General features: G+C 34.0%; 3 protein-coding genes and 1 non-coding gene across 4 annotated transcripts; 3 read left to right on the top strand and 1 right to left on the bottom strand.

The window, feature by feature from the left end:
* Positions 1-626: 626 nt before the first annotated feature.
* LOC145225046 (kelch-like protein 12) lies at positions 627-9,493 on the top strand. Its single transcript, XM_080091688.1, has 13 exons — positions 627-716; positions 1,230-1,353; positions 1,417-1,570; positions 1,629-1,843; positions 2,179-2,322; positions 2,813-2,894; positions 3,590-3,787; positions 5,324-5,424; positions 6,879-7,068; positions 7,153-7,290; positions 7,562-7,720; positions 7,925-8,072; positions 9,246-9,493. Exons 1-13 carry the CDS (start codon positions 655-657, stop codon positions 9,358-9,360), a joined length of 1,830 nt encoding a protein of 609 aa, XP_079947814.1. The 5' UTR covers positions 627-654; the 3' UTR covers positions 9,361-9,493.
* Positions 9,494-10,984: 1,491 nt separating this feature from the next.
* Trnas-gga (transfer RNA serine (anticodon GGA)) lies at positions 10,985-11,059 on the bottom strand. The gene has a single exon. It is a non-coding gene; the product is annotated as a tRNA-Ser (tRNA).
* A 219-nt stretch (positions 11,060-11,278) lies between these two features.
* LOC145225060 (kelch-like protein 2) lies at positions 11,279-15,528 on the top strand. The gene is made up of 8 exons (XM_080091702.1): positions 11,279-11,342; positions 12,208-12,330; positions 12,387-12,540; positions 12,601-12,815; positions 13,189-13,433; positions 13,491-13,657; positions 13,923-14,091; positions 14,382-15,528. Exons 2-6 carry the CDS (start codon positions 12,286-12,288, stop codon positions 13,519-13,521), a joined length of 690 nt encoding a protein of 229 aa, XP_079947828.1. The 5' UTR covers positions 11,279-11,342; positions 12,208-12,285; the 3' UTR covers positions 13,522-13,657; positions 13,923-14,091; positions 14,382-15,528.
* A 1,045-nt stretch (positions 15,529-16,573) lies between these two features.
* On the top strand, positions 16,574-17,336 carry LOC145222375 (zinc finger and BTB domain-containing protein 7A-like). Its single transcript, XM_080088481.1, has 2 exons — positions 16,574-16,663; positions 17,177-17,336. Exons 1-2 carry the CDS (start codon positions 16,602-16,604, stop codon positions 17,334-17,336), a joined length of 222 nt encoding a protein of 73 aa, XP_079944607.1. The 5' UTR covers positions 16,574-16,601.
* The last annotated feature ends 3 nt before the right edge of the window (positions 17,337-17,339 follow it).

The following is a 17,339-nucleotide window of genomic DNA, read 5'->3' as shown; positions in this document are numbered from 1 at the left end:
ATATGACACTGAATTGAGTTCGTTATGCTTGCTGAACACAGTGCAAATCAATTAGGTCGAAGATAGGTGCGCTGCATTAATATTTGATTGTGTGGAGTTAGCAGTTGGTAGATTATGGCTGAACGCACTGTAGCTATATTGTTGGCATTTTGTGGTGGTATCCCAACAGAGAGTGACTGTGTATTATCATGACTAGAGAAAAATGTTGGTGAGACCAGTTAACCACCTGTGTGGCAAGATGGTGAAGTATGATAAAACCTGCTGGGATTTAAGCACCAGAAGGTGAAAACTAGAATGTTGATTTGTCAGCCAGTTATTGCATACATGCAATACAATGTTTTAAGTGTTAATTGTTTTTTATTGCACCTTTATTGAGTTTGGAGAAGTTTATGATGACAGACAGTTTAGGTTGTAATTAAGTGGCCTCATGATTAACAATTTTTATTTATCGTCATACAACAGTATTTCCAACAGCTGGTCATGAAACCAAGCCAAAAATGTAGCATGTTTAGTACTTTTAACTAGAGAATTGTTAGCAACATGGTTGTGTTGTATGTTATGACTCTTACTTTACAATTCCCGGTATCGATCATATAAAAATTCTTTTTTGTTTTACATGAGGATTTTATTATGATTTAACATTTAACAAACACGATGGCCAAAGCTAATGATGATGACAAAGAGCATTATGCCTGGTTGGGAAAACTCATTGCTGAGTAAGTTTTTCAGTGCATTTACATTTTCTGTTTTCTGTATTTACTCAACTCTTTACCCTGAGAGTTTATAAACCTAGTTTAGAAACACATTAGAATACATTTGTTGGGGGAGGGGGGAGTTTTCTTTTTCAAAATATGTAAACAAGTAAAAATTGATTTGTGGCCCTGTCATTGCTGCCAGAATGTATACATATATATGTTAGTATCTATGTTATCCATGCTGCATAAAGTCGTCTTTAATGCCACAGGTTGTGCACCTCTGACATAGTATAATTATTTAATGGTACCAATCATTGTGTTTGACCTAATAATACCTGTATTATGGTTCGATGGTTATTTTTTGAAATGCATTTATTTCAACTTAGCCTGGGGGACCCAAGAGTTTCTGCCTGCATACACAAACAAAGATTATTAAAAATGTTTGCTACTAGGACCCAAAAAAATAAGTGTGGAGAAACATTAATGTTTCAAAATGGACTAAGCCACTCTTCCAGTTTCTTTATTATTTTTTAGGGATCGATATTCAGAGGATTCTACATGTGATTTGGTGCTGGAGTCAGAAGGAAAAGAATTTCCAGTTCACAAAAATATTATGATTCTTGTTTCAAAGTATTTCAAGAAGATGTTTGCTGTTGAGGTAATTCGTCACCCACAAAGCTGGTATTTTACTTAATTAATACAATCTACTGGTGGATTGCAGACAAAAGAAATATGTGAAGGCATTGTTAAGATGCAACAGATTCCACATCAGCGACTTGCAAGTCTTATTGAATTCATTTATTCTGGTAGAATTAAAATTACTGTAGATAATGTGACAGACATCTTGGATGATGCAGAATACACTGAACTGGAAGGTTTAAATAATTTACCAAATATTTTATTTACACAAGTTCACACTTAATGTTTTTATAGCACTCAAAGATATTTGCAAACAAACGCTGCTTAAACTTGTATCTGCTGATAATTGCTTGAAACTTCGAGCTTATGCTCAGCGATACAATCTGGATGAAGTGTTTGTTAAAACAAACCAAAAAATCAAAACTAATTTTGCAGCAGTAATTCGACAAGATGATTTCAGGCAACTTAAATTTGATGATTTATCTGCTGTTATCAAGCTGAGAAACAAGGTATGTTATATTTCCTAAATGTATTGTAAAGTAAATCATATAAATGTCATGATTTTTAAAATTCTTTGATGCATTTACTTGGTGTAATTTTACGGTCAGTATTGGTTTTGTCTTAGATAGAGGTATCATGTATTTGCGCCTTCTTGTGGGCTGTAGTCTGGTCTAATGTTGTTAGGTGTTACAATAAGTGTTGGTGGTTTTCCCTCACTGATGCATCAACAGTTTTGCAAAAGTAATTTAAGTCTAAAACAAACAAAGCAATATACTTTATACATCACAAATCACATGTTGAATTAATTTTATTTTTGATTGATGTGAGGAATCTATGTGTGCAGACGTCTGAGGAAGCACTGTTTATTGAGATCTTACAATGGGTTAATCATAACTCTCCTCAACTCGAGGAATTGTTTGTGAATCTTCTTTTGAAACTCGACCCATCTTTGATGCAAACAGATTTTCTCCAAAAAGTCTCAAAAGAGGTATTTAACTTTGTTTTTTTGTATAGATTTCGATTCCTGGATTGGACACTTTTAAATTTGGCCAGGCATGTTTTTTGTTTTGTCACAAAAGGTTTGTCAAAGCTGGATAAAACATTTAGTTTGAAATATGAAAGTATTGTTCAATAAAACTTGTGTGTTGCATTGATTTTTAAACCTATAACCCCAGCAGGCCATATAACTATCACAAAGATGCAAATGAATCATAGTACACCAGGTCTATTAAAGGTGTTATACTGAAATAGCCCACTATCATACATTACCACATATGGCAAAGGCTATCTAGGACTTAATGGTGAGGTCATTGAAAGTAGAATCACATACATCACTGTCTGCCTTGCATGCTGCACATGTTAGGTCAGATTGACCAGTAATTATTTTCAAAAGATGCAACACAGTAACAAACTTTTTGTTATGGGTTTGACAAATTGGTGCCTGTGAATATAAGTTTTACCACCTTAATGTTCTGCAGGAATTGGTGAGAAACAATTTAGTTTGTTCCAACTTTCTTTTGCAAAACTTGCTGCGTGTCCGAAGAAATGCTTCTACTGCAGGTCAGTATTTCACTTTCCACAAACAATGAAAATATTAACATTACACCTGTACCAGTAACACGCTTGGCCCATATATTTGTTACTTAATTTCTTTGTTACTCTAAATTTTTGTAGTTTTAAAACTGGGGTCGGCTTACATCGGTGTATGCCCTAGTGCAGTGGTTCCCAAACTACGCGCCGATATGTCATTAGGTGTGCTGCCAAAAATATGTCCCGACATTGAAACCGTCTTCAGAAAACATCAAGTACATATTTCTCACTGACAGATTTGTTACACTCTTGTCATAAAGACGCAAGTACACTAAATTTCTTGAGAACTTGAGCAATATTGACTGATTTTATGTTAGGATATGAAAAAATAAAAAAAATTCAAATATATTTTTTATTTCGAAGTGCGCCAAATAATTTTTGTTTTTTCTAAAAAAATTTCTAAAAAAAAATTAAAAGAAAAAAGTTTGGGAACCACTGCCCTAGTGCTAGTCCATAAGGGATTCGTTACCAGGCTGCACAGAAGTAATATGTTTTGTTGGCACACAATGACAATTATTAACAGCATATAGAAGCATCTAATAAATACTATATCATGGCTCTCATTAAATTGTTGTCATAATAATAAAAATGGTTGTCAGATGCACCAGACTGATGATTAACGATTGACCAAAAACCCTCACTAACTGCAAATTATTGTCTCATAGCTGTTTCTGGTCAGCAACGAACCGGCACAAAAGGCACAAAGTTTACACCAACCATTGGGACTGACACCTTTATGCGGGGTGGGGTGGAGAGAACCTATAGCACACGATACCACTGCATCACCGCTATGAAGGAATATAACTCAAAAAGCTTTGAAGAGCTCAGAACTGAGGACTATGCTGCTAGAAGAAAAGACCCTGGTATATTTTATACATTAAAGTTATTATAGCTGGATTGTTTGGTATATATTATGTATTGTTATAAAAAAGGCTGTTAATTTGAGTAAATTAAATTTATTATGGTTAACCTTCCTTTGAAGGAGTAAAATATTGCTATGGGCTGTATTTACGTGTTTCTCTGTTTTGTTACTGTCGAACACTGGTTTGTTCTACCTGTTTGGTCAAGAAAGACCACTTTTACCATTTGAATTTGCACACATGTTAGTCAGTAGTCAAAAGGCAATCTTCCCAAATCTTTACCCTGGATAACCCAGCAGTTCATCTACAGGCCCTAAGCTTGAAATTTATAAAACAGGTATACTTACTAAATACATGCTCAAGAAGTTTTATACTTTGTTGGTGGTTGTACATTAAAGTTCTTTGAATCATTGATGTAAGTGATTCACTGATTGCAATCATGGTGACTCAATTAGCAGCAGGTAGTAATCAAGGTTTCTACTTTGAAAATGCAAGTTTTATTGATTAGTAATAAGCTTTTTTTGGCATTTTTGTGTATTTTCAATTTTAAACTCGTTAAGTGTTACTTAGTTTTAGAATAATTGATTGTCGTCAAACGTAAAGTAGGAACTAAAAACCTCGGCAAAAGGTCATTTAATCTGTTACAACTTGCAAAAAAATTTAAGAATATTTTGTGTTATCCTTGCCGCACCATGACTTCTTAATGTGTTATTGTCTGTAACACTCAGTTTTATTTTACCTCAGGACAACTATGATATAAGCTAAAGAACAAATTCTTAAAAGTTTTGCAATCCTTTTCCTGTTGTTATAGGTGTTTTTTCTGAAGCGAGTTTGTGAAATTTCTTGATGCTCATTTTGTAATGCTTTGTAGTTTCCAAGTTACAATTACCACAATACGAAAATAGACGACTTTTAAACACTAGTTGATTGAGCAGATCACCTACATACCTCCCACCCACAAACACTAGTTGACTCACCAGTTCACTCACTAGCCTCCCACCCACAAACATTAGTTGACTCACCAGTTTACACATGATGTGCTAAATAACATGGCTTAGGAGTTTCATACCTTGTTAAATTGGACATTGCAAAATAAAAAAGATATGTAATGTTTACTTGGTATTTCGTTTTTCAGCCCTTTTGCCGATATATATTTCTCTTTATATTTATATGCCTTAAAATATGGGCTCAAATCAATGTAAAGACATTTTCGAAAAATAAGGACTATTGATGGGTCCCCGGTAGTTTTTTTCTACTGCTGGAATGTTTTATGTGTTTGGTCAGAAAGGATCTGATTTACAATTATGTCTGTCTAATGTAGAGTGGGAGGTTACTACCTAACACATAAAACTGACATTTTAGTAAGTTTTTTTGGGGGTGATTAGACATCAGATGTGTTTGCAGAGCACTGCTTTGTGGTTTTAATATGGTAGCCCACGCATTTTCAGTTTTGGCAAAATCCTAGAACTTTTTTTGTAAGATTTTTTAACTCCTGCATCAAGTACCAATGTAAGTCACTTTTACTCTTTTACATTTTAGTTCCCTGCACAAACAAGCTTCTTCTTGTTGTTGGTGGTGAGGGATCTCTCAAGGAGTGTGTGCTTTATGATGTGGACACAAAAGAAGCCATTCAATTGCCAGTAAGTCTCAGTGTGTTAAGAAAAGAGCTAAGAGTCTATTTACCCCTTTGTTCCTTATGTTTATTCCTTGTTTCACCCAGGGATGGAAAATTCACAACTTTTTTAACATCTGTGGTTCAGAAAACTCTTTTGTACTTTTCACTTTTTGCCAAAATGTGCTAAAAACTAATTCGGGTTTAGAAAATAATAATAATTGGACAATTTCCATGTTTGGTACTTTTATACCAAAGCTGAAAACCAATGTTTTACCCCAAAGCAAAATAAAAGTAGATGCAAAATGAGTGAAATTCTAAAAGTTTAATGCCTATTACAATGTCCCAAGACAACAATATGGCCTGAAGTAACTGCTACCACTTCGTTCGGTTCAAAAGCATTATATAGTTTTCTGGTTACACATGAGATATAGCAACTTTACATAAATTTAACATAAAAGTTAACTGTTCTGTGTAAAATCCTGAAATCTAAGCTTTACCCAGACCCTCTACACCAGGGGTGGCCAACCTTCTACATACCATTCGCCAACTTTTTAACATACTGTGTTGGATGCGCCATAAATGTCTCTTAACCCCACCTTCTATGACTACTTCTTGTATATAGAGAGAAAGAGAAAGAAACAACTTTTGCATCAGAAGGATAGTAATAAGAACTATTAAGTAAAAAATAACTCTTGATAAACTATATACATATATAATTAATAGGGCTGGCTTACTTTATTTATTTATTAGTTTATTAATTTGATTTTCATGATTATCAAAAGAAGGCAATGCACCCATTCTAATCATGCAATGCGCCACGTTTGGCGCATGCGCCATAGGTTGGCCACCACTGCTCTACACCAACATACCTTAGGCATAACTATTTGGGCTTGAAAAGCCATTACTTCTCTTCATGTTCTCTTGTTTAACTACAAATGGAGCAATGCCATGTGAAATATATTGCAAAAATATGAAATAACAAGTACTGCATATTAGGGATGGGCCGAGCAGAGCCAGAACCCAAGTTCTGCTGAGCACTGAGCATCACTGTTTTTAATGTTCTGTGATCGGCCAAGCAGTTGCACAAACTGACCAGAGCATTAAATTTGCATATTCATGCCCTGCTAACATATGAAACTAATGTTCGAAATGTATCCAAGTATCCAAGAACAAAAATGAATGTTTTTTTTTAAATGCATCTGATGATGGAAAAGTGCGCACTTCCGGGGCCTGCACAGCTTAATGCGCCACTGGTGACCTTGGAAAGCTACCAAATTAGTGTGAAATTGGAATGTTTGTGATGTCACAATGCACTGAGCCTTCTCGGCCGAGCAACAAACATTAACATAAGATGGTCAGATGCTCGACCAAACAAAACATTTGCAGATTTGGCCCAACAATAAAATCTGCAATATGTCCTTTTTAGCTGTTGCGTGTCTCAAAATAGCAATCAAAAAACAAACATTTTCTTACTTATAGAAACTTAATGATATAAGGATGAGATCAACTTCAGTAAGAGTTGGAAGCAAAGTTTATGTGGTAGGAGGGGTTGTTGGTTTTGATCCAATCAAAACTTGTGAAATGTTGGAGTTCAATGAACCAACAGCATGGAAATTTATGCCAAATATGTTAACAGCTCGTGGAAACTGTTCATCATGTTATTTTAAAGGTAACTGTGCTTACTACAAAGTTACTTGTGAAAAAACAAATTTACATTTATTTATTGGACATACAAATAAATTTTATTTTTCAGGTCACATTTTTGTCACTGGTGGTTTTGATGGTCAAAGATTGTCAAGTTGTGAAAGGTTTAACATCCGAAACAACAAGTGGATAAGAATAAATGACATGATACAGGCCAGAGATGAACATGGCACTGTTGTTTGCAATGGTGATTTATCACTGATTGCATGTCTAAAGCTTTCAGTGAAGGCTTTATAGTTTTCAAACCAGATTTTTATTTAAACAAAGTTTTTGTGCTTAGTTTGTGTTTTTTTAGCTGTGCATTGAACAACTTTATACTAGCGTCAGTTGTTTTGGATAAAATACTGTATGATAAAATAACAAATATATAAAAAATATGTTGTTTAAAGCCACACTTTTCTGCCTGTGATTTAACCATGTAAGCTTTGTATTTTATCACTACTGTATTGCTTTTACAGGTTTCATTTACTGCATTGGAGGTTTTGATGGCAGCAAACGTCTATCTTCATGTGAATGTTATGATGTGAGGAATAATGTATGGAAAAAGATTGCACCTCTCAATCAAGCAAGATGTGGCTTGACATGTGTTGTATTGGATGGAAACATTTATGCAATAGGTAATATTGTAGAGTTATTTCTGTGCATGTTAGGATGAAAATGTCGTTTCTGTTATTATTTATTATTTGCCGTTATAAGAGGTGGGTAATGAGCCTGTTTTGATTGATTTTAGTGCTCAACACAAGTGTAACTACATATTTGTGGGATTTTTATGCTTATGTTCTACTACTTCTTGCATAATTCTACATTCTCTACTGAAACAGGGGGGTTTGAAGATAGTGGTCATCACCTGTCAACTGTTGAACGATTTAATCCTAATATTGGCAAATGGGAGAATGTTGCACCACTTCAACATGCTCGCTGCCTTTCACCTGCCTGTGTGGTTGGAAACAAAATCTACGTTATTGGAGGGTAAGAATAGTTGCCAAAAATAAAAACTGTATTGTATGCCCATTGACCAACATAAACAACTTTCTATGTTTTATATAAGACAGCAATTAAAATTGGGCTGCACAACTACCGGCAACCGCTGTATCGGAGTTTTGTAACATGTTAGTCAGTTATCTAAAGTTGATCCTCCTTAAGTTTGATCCAGAAGTTCACCCACAGGCCCCAAAACATGAACTTTTGCACTTATACTTACCAAATTTTTTGATCCATAAGTTTCATACTATGTTGATTCGTTCATTGTAAAGTATTCTAAAGGACTTTTAGTTGGATTTGCCTATTTTCACCCCTTAACCCCAAAACTTTCACTTTCAACTTAACATGTCCTTTACGTCAGCAATAGACCCCCACTGTGCTACAATTAAAACAATTGTTTTAAGTGGTATTTAACTTTGTTATTTAAAATTTTAGCTGCATCAGCCCAGTGGTTACCTTTACCTTTATAGCCCATAATATGTATACACTGGACAGTCAAGGCGGTTTAATGCAGAGCAGGTGGTCGCTGCTTGACACATGAATGGATGTTTTACCAGGTAGTCTTTTTAGAGATTAGAAATCAGATGTTCTTACTCAGCAATGCTTTGTGGTTTTATTCAGTTGGCACACATATTTTCCATTTCGGTTAGGGTGTCCTACGTTAGACATAATTTAAACGTGATAAATGGTTAAAAATAGACCAGTGGTTGAGTTTTTGAGTTGAGTTTATTTCGCTCGGTGAAAAAATCGTAGTAACACAATTGCACTAAATTATGGTTCCCTACCGGGAAGGAATTGCTCCCATCGAAGTTTTTTTAAGAGAATTGTGAATATTTTTCCCTGTTCCTTTTTACTTGAAGTTGTAAATATATGACAACTTGATGTAAAGAGAGAAAGGACAAGACCTTTTTCAAGTTTGCATAAACACATGTGTTGGGACCAGACCGTTTCGGTCCCCCAAAACACCTTAAAAAAACACTGGTTGGGACACATTCGGTTTTGCTTGCAAAAACAATCATATTAGTAAGTCAAATTGCATGTACAGTATATTGATAAATAAGATTTAGAATAAAAAAAGAAATATACAGGAGAGCCACTTTTCTAGTTGTTTTTGTGTTTGTGTGGCAGTTTTTATTGTTCATGCATATATGTTTGTTTCAGGTTTGATGGGAAAAACTTGCAGTCAGTTGAAGTTTATGATCCAACTTCAAATGTTTGGACAGTTGCCTTCGAAATTGAGAAACCAATTTCTGCTGCAACTGTTGTTGCACTTTAAACCCAGATGTTTTGTAGTCATTTGTTACACCACTGTATTTTCTTAGTACTTTTTTTTCTATAAATATTTTTCTATAATCTGTAGCATTTATGATTACTTGTTTGTAGTTTTTTTAATCATAGTTTCATTGTGTATGAGTAGCTATGCATTTTTTATTTGTGTTTTAAAAGTTGTTTTGTAAATGATAAAAAAATATGCTATTCTTGTCATTTATATGCAAATTAAACGATACATATGTCTTCTATTGTTGATTCTTTTAAACTAAAATATGGCCAAATTAAAACTCTTTTTGATGCACTTACATGTAAGTTTGTTTCCAAATGTTATGTATTTCTGTGGCCACAGATTTGTATTTGTTTGTTCTGTGGGTAGCTACCAAATAGTAATTTGGTACTTCAATAAAAGTAGTTTTAACACCCCAGTTTAGTAGTATATTTATCATGTATTTTTTTAATTGTTGTAAAGTAACTCACTACAGGATAATCACAAAAGTGTAAAAGTGACTTTCATAATGCAATCGAAACTGCCAAGACTCAAGATCATCAACAGTGTGAAAATCTGTCCCAGACAGCAGTTTTGAAAAGAATGACAAAAGTAAACTCATAAAAAGAAGAACATTTTTGCACCTCAGAATAGATCGGTAGTTTATGTGTTTTTAATGCTAAATTAAATTTGTCACACACAATTTTAATTAGTATAGCTTACAAACTGAATTTATACAAGTTTGTTGCTTTGGCTACGAAACTGGAAAGAACGCATTTTCGATTGAACGGCAGGAATTCGATTTTTATGAAGGGGATTCCCAACGTGCAATCCAATGAGCGCTGTGACGCTAAACAAAGTTGTTTTGTCGATCAAGATTCAAGGGCAGAAATTCTATTTACATAACTGCAAACAAACTGAAGTAGCAAAAATGCTGTATTTGATTTTTGTTTGAAAAATATAAGCAAAGTTTACGAAAAAGGGTGCTAAATGTTTGCTGGATGCGCAACCAGACTTATTTTTGTTTATCCACTTTAAATGCTGCACATAAGTATTTTTCTAAGTTAGTAACATAACTCGTCAGCGCATTTAAACGGGTGAAACCGACAAAATTCTGTTACAAAACTTTTTTAATACATGATACAAATATGTGATGCTTGAATCATGTAATTGCTGACTTCTCTGTCATGTTTAACAGCATCCTGCCTTCATAATATTGTTTATTGTATTAAAAAGAAAAACAGATTTATGGAGTCAACATTAGTTCTGTGTTGAAATATTTTTCTGACAATTTTAACCAGCCTGATTATGTTGCTTTGTTCTTATTGTTATTTACTATTCTCAGTGTTCATCAAAATTACTTAGTTTGATAAATGATTGGTTTTATTTGGCAACACTTGGAAGCTAACAACCAAATTAAAGTCACAACAATATTAATACTGTTAGTTATATCAAGTTAATGTTAAGTAACAGTGTCAGTTTACTAACAACTGAAAAATGAGCTATGAAAACAAACGTCAAAAAAGTAACATGTTTGTTGTAGCTTTAAGTTCACAGTACGCCAGGCCTATTAAAGGCTTTATACCGAATCAGCTGGTCTCCCAAGCATTCACATATAGCACGGCATAGGCTAGAAAAATCTAGCCTGTGGTGGGATTCGAACCCACGACAGGAGTCTTTCCGGGACTCGCGCTCTACCAACTGAGCTACACAAGGCTCAGTGGAGAAACAGCCGAAAGTAGGATTACAATCACTGTTGCCTGCCTTGTTGTGTTCATCTTAGTTGTAGCTTTAAGTAAAGAATTTTTAAGCTTACTAACATGACTGTGTTGTGGTATTGTGACTCCTACTTTTAAGAAACACTGTCATAGACAATTTAACTATCCTTTATTTTATTTTACAAGAGTCAGGGTTTGATTTTTTTAAATTAATAAAACGATGGCCAAACCTGGTGGTGAAGCCACAGAGCATTATGCTTGGTTGGGAAAACTCATTGCAGAGTAAGTTTTTTTAATTTGTTTACATTTCCCATTGCTGTGAAGCTTACAACCTGTGTAATGGCAGCCATTCGAAAATAGCTATGCTGCCACACAATATTTTCTGACACTGTTTCAAATTTGTAAATTCCGGATGTGTGTTCTTTTAGTGACAAAGGGCTGTTTTTTTTTATTTAAGCAGGGGCAAAGCAAGCAAAGCGAAAATCTTTTTATTTTTAAAAAGTGCATGGGGAAACCCATTTTGATTTTCCTTAAGTTTATTGGGTCAAAGCAACTTGTGGCATATCAATGTACAATTTTACTTGATTAATTAATTAATTGGAAGTTTGTAACTTATATTTATATGCAGTGATTCATATCCTTCTGCCAGAAACGTTGAATTATAGCAGCAACACTTGTGTGTATATTACCTGTCAATGCTGCAATGCCCATTCGTTGTTTTTGCAAAATTGAACATGTAAAATTAATTTATAATTCCTTGTTTGAGTATTAAAGCCACCAATATGTTATGCGTTTGCGAGTAAGATAGTATTTTTGTGTTTATGCACTAGCAATATTGGCGAACCACTTGGCTTTTACCAGGTTTGAAAAGTTTTGTTATAAAACAATGCTCATGTATATTTTAATTTTTTTAGTAAAGTTCAGCAATTCTAATTTTTTTTCTAAAGTAAAGTTTATTTCTTAACATGTTATACTGGGTTTAATTTGCTTAGCCTAATAAATATCACTCCAAATTGGCTGTAAGGGACACAGAATATCCACACACTGTCCATGTTTGCACTGCGTTATTAGTTTAACAAAAATAATTGAAGAATTCATAAAGCAACTTTTGCTGTAAGATCTCTTTGTGATGAGTTTGCCTTTTTAGGGATCAAGATTCAGAGGAATCTACTTGTGATTTGGTGCTGGAATCTGGAGGAAAAAATTTCCTGTTCACAAAAACATTATGATGCTTGTTTCCAAGTATTTTAAAAAGATGTTCACTATTGAGGTGAAAAAACTTTCTTTAATATGTACTTATACTTAATGCAATGCCCTGCATTTCAGATGAAAGAGAAATATGAAGGCATTGTTAAGATGCTACAGATTCCACATCAGCGACTTGCAAATCTTATTGAGTTTATTTACTCTGGTAGAATTGAAATTACTGAGAAAAATGTTACAGACATCTTGGATGATGCAGAATACACTGAACTGGAAGGTTTGAAAAAAAATGTCAAAGATAATATCAGACAAGGATATTTACATTTTACTTTTTCAGCTCTGAAAGAAATTTGCAAAACAGCTCTACATGCACTTGTATCTGCTGACAATTGCTTGAAACTTCGAGCTTATGCTCAGCGATACAATCTGGATGAAGTGTTTGTTAAAACCAACCAAGAAATTACAACATGCTTTGCTGCCATTGTTCAACAAGAAGATTTTTTGCAACTTGGTGTTAATGATGTGTCTGCCGTTATAAAGCTAAGAAACAAGGTGTGTTGGATTTTATAAAAGTCTTGTCAAGCAAGTAAGTCTGTTTGTAGATATTTGAATACAAGTCATTTCCCAATCACCCAATGTGAAAATATAAAACCAACTCCACATGGATGAATGCTGATAATTACATCACTTGTATAATTGCATCGCAATTTATTCACCAGTTTGATAATCTCTATGTGACAATTGCACAGACCAATTTTTTTAATGGAAAGTGTCAAAATGATAGTGAAGTCATGCTGTGGAAAGAATACATTTGGCGACATGTATGCTAGTTTAGGACTGTGAAGCATTGCTACTCTTTTTAATACATGTTTGATTGCACTATACTCACCGCTATTTAGCTAATAAAGATCTATAATGTTTACAGGGGTGTGAAGAGGCTGTTTTTACTGGAATTTTGAAATGGGTAAATCACAACCCTTTGCAACGTGAGGAATTTTTTGCAAATCTTTTCTTACAAATTGACCTATCCTTGACAAGCACTCAGTTTCTTACTAAAGCCTCCAAAGAGGTAGCTTTGAGCATGATGTCCAAAACATACGAAAAACATTGCGACGTTATACTTTGTCCAAATCCATTGTGCAAAAGATTGTGGATATCATTTGTGAAAAAGTAAGCATGTAATAAGATAATTAGGAATTCTTTACTGTAAGTAATATTCTTTTGCAGTGTATCAATGATACTAACTTTAGAAAGCTAGGAGCTCGGTTATGTGACGTGTTGGCCAGGACAGGCACGGGAATACCACAATTTCGGTCAATCTTGTTAAGTACAGCACAGAAGAAGTTTCAAAGCATTGGTGGTGCACTACAGGGTGATGATACAACATCAAAAAGGTAAAAAAGCAATGGTACTATTTTTGCTTGCTGGGCATGCATGTTGACAAACACAGATTTTACTTTTGCTATATTTTTACTTTTGTCCCTTTTTTATCTACCAATCCTTTTTTATTTGTTTGTTTATTTTGTAACTTTGGTTGGCAGCCACTGTCTGATAGCATATTTTATGTGTGTTTATTTGGGATAACAATGTCAACTTATGAAATAATGAGAATTTGCGAATGTACTGGAGTCTACATATGTAATTTTCATTTTTTTGCAGAGCAAGAGGTTTTGTTTATTTTCTTGCTGAACTCTTTCTGAGTTTAAAAATGGAAAAGCCTAGTGGAAAACTGGAAAGATTTATCATTCTTGGTCAAGCACGTGCAATGGAAAAGTGAATGAATCACCCTAATGGCGAGAATATCCAATGTGTTGTCAAAATATACAAGGTTTGTAGAAACATTACCACACTAGACTATGAGTTGGTTAGGTTAATAGTTTGCAAAGCTTTGCAATAAATCCGGTCAGTTGTTGTTGACATGATGGTGTTTGATCTATTATCATTTTTGTCTTTGGCAAACTAATGGGTAACAATGTTGCTTCAGGCAAGATCCCACTTCAGAACTTCTGACTCTTAAGATTTTTTTTAGTCTATAGTGAGTGCTTTTCCTGCATTATTTTTCAAATACTACAGTATTAAATTGTAATTACATGCCAAATTTGTTTTGTTTTTTCTCAGCTGACAGTTGTGTCCCTTAAAGATACTTTGAAGCAAGACAAAACGATGTCAACTCAGAAACTGCAGATGACCTTTGACAAGCTGCTTTTATTTTTAAATGATAGGCAATCAGTAAAGCCTAACGAGGGTACAGTAGCTTCAAGGAATTTACATGCAAAGAACTGGGCCCCAATTTGTGAGGAAAAAACAAAGCATTCAGGATTTTTTGACACTACGAGTGTTGGCCCAAGTGTGCTTGCAGAATTATAGTGGCACAAAAATGCAATTATTTGTAATGACAATAAATCTAGCTATTTTTTTTAATTTTTGTTCAACCCTCAACATACTAATGTGTGATCAAATTCGCAGTTATAGCTTGAACTTGTTTTATTGTAATGAACGTTGTTTTAGCTTTATTTAGTGTTTTGTTCTTGATTTTAAATCAAACAAAAATCACTGTGCAAAGGTTGTAAGATTTATTTGAACTCTTATATTTGGTAGTTATTTGTTGTACCACAGTTTTAGTTTTATTAATGTTTGTAAACCCTTTTTTTAACACAAGAACAGCACAATTATGGCTTTTCAATGATAAATTATCACATGTAAATTAAATATGTGTGGGAACTGATTGTTTGGTTTAGAACAATTATAATCCACATTTGTTGCTTCTCATTTATTCCTCTCTGTAGATCTTTAGTTTAATAAAATGCTCCTATCAAAATTTAAGTTTATTTAAGCAATGTCACTGTTTTTTTGTTAGCTCTTTCAATTTAGCCCCAGTGAATATTTTTTACTTATTCTTTGTTACAACAAGCGTGTCACTGCAATGGTAAATTTAATACGTCAGCCCAGACTAGACATACGTTTGCATGACTTTGATTTTGTTTATGACTATTGTCACTTAAGCAGAATATATGCACACACAGTAATTATCTTTCATTTCACAGAGCTGTAGAACATGATTGTTTATGCACGTCTAGAATGATAAGTAACTAGTATACCAGACACTTGTAAAACAACTGTATGTAAAGAAAGAAAAGAAAACTGCAAAAATTATATGATTTCTATTGTGAGGGCGTTTTGTCAAGGGGTTTTCCCCCATTGAGAAAAGTTGTTTCGTTGTTTTTTTGCAAAACAATCCTAAGAACTCAGCGTTCAGCTTTTGTTTAGGGCGAATAAGCTGTTTTCCTAAATAACAATCTTATCGATTGTATTAAAACAACAGATTCATGCCATCTACATTAGCTGTTTTGCTGCAATTTTGTGTAATGTGCAAATGTATCAATATTACAACCTGGTCATTGAAGTTGCAATTAAGTTGGTGACAAAAATTGCCAGTTTGCTAACAGACACAGGGACAATTTTTTGTTGCCTAAGTCTGCCCAAAGCTGCTACACTTTACTTGGCGTTATGAACAAAGCAAATAGTTAACAAAGACAGTATCTTCACTTACAGTGGGACTTAAGTACCAGCTCTAGTCGGTCTATCATGGACTTTAACAATACCTATCTGTACTAGAATCTGAGAAAACAACAACTGTGGGTAATAAAACATTTTTTATCACACAGAAACTTAATATACTTAATAATATGACACTGAATTGAGTTCGTTATGCTTGCTGAACGCAGTGCAAATCAATTAGGTCGAAGATAGGTGCGCTGCATTAATATTTGATTGTGTGGAGTTAGCAGTTGGTAGATTATGGCTGAACGCACTGTAGCTATATTGTTGGCATTTTGTGGTGGTATCCCAACAGAGAGTGACTGTGTATTATCATGACTAGAGAAAAATGTTGGTGAGACCAGTTAACCACCTGTGTGGCAAGATGGTGAAGTATGATAAAACCTGCTGGGATTTAAGCACCAGAAGGTGAAAACTAGAATGTTGATTTGTCAGCCAGTTATTGCATACATGCAATACAATGTTTTAAGTGTTAATTGTTTTTTATTGCACCTTTATTGAGTTTGGAGAAGTTTATGATGACAGACAGTTTAGGTTGTAATTAAGTGGCCTCATGATTAACAATTTTTATTTATCGTCATACAACAGTATTTCCAACAGCTGGTCATGAAACCAAGCCAAAAATGTAGCATGTTTAGTACTTTTAACTAGAGAATTGTTAGCAACATGGTTGTGTTGTATGTTATGACTCTTACTTTACAATTCCCGGTATCGATCATATAAAAATTCTTTTTTGTTTTACATGAGGATTTTATTATGATTTAACATTTAACAAACACGATGGCCAAAGCTAATGATGATGACAAAGAGCATTATGCCTGGTTGGGAAAACTCATTGCTGAGTAAGTTTTTCAGTGCATTTACATTTTCTGTTTTCTGTATTTACTCAACTCTTTACCCTGAGAGTTTATAAACCTAGTTTAGAAACACATTAGAATACATTTGTTGGGGGAGGGGGGAGTTTTCTTTTTCAAAATATGTAAACAAGTAAAAATTGATTTGTGGCCCTGTCATTGCTGCCAGAATGTATACATATATATGTTAGTATCTATGTTATCCATGCTGCATAAAGTCGTCTTTAATGCCACAGGTTGTGCACCTCTGACATAGTATAATTATTTAATGGTACCAATCATTGTGTTTGACCTAATAATACCTGTATTATGGTTCGATGGTTATTTTTTGAAATGCATTTATTTCAACTTAGCCTGGGGGACCCAAGAGTTTCTGCCTGCATACACAAACAAAGATTATTAAAAATGTTTGCTACTAGGACCCAAAAAAATAAGTGTGGAGAAACATTAATGTTTCAAAATGGACTAAGCCACTCTTCCAGTTTCTTTATTATTTTTTAGGGATCGATATTCAGAGGATTCTACATGTGATTTGGTGCTGGAGTCAGAAGGAAAAGAATTTCCAGTTCACAAAAATATTATGATTCTTGTTTCAAAGTATTTCAAGAAGATGTTTGCTGTTGAGGTAATTAATCACCCACAAAGCTGGTATTTTTCTTAATTA

The sequence above is a fragment of the Phallusia mammillata genome, chromosome 4 (assembly GCF_965637545.1).
Source record: "Phallusia mammillata chromosome 4, kaPhaMamm4.hap1.1, whole genome shotgun sequence".
Lineage (NCBI taxonomy): Eukaryota > Metazoa > Chordata > Ascidiacea > Phlebobranchia > Ascidiidae > Phallusia > Phallusia mammillata.
The sequence above is the reverse complement of the archived record's forward strand: the minus strand, read 5'-3'. Positions and strand labels throughout refer to the sequence as shown.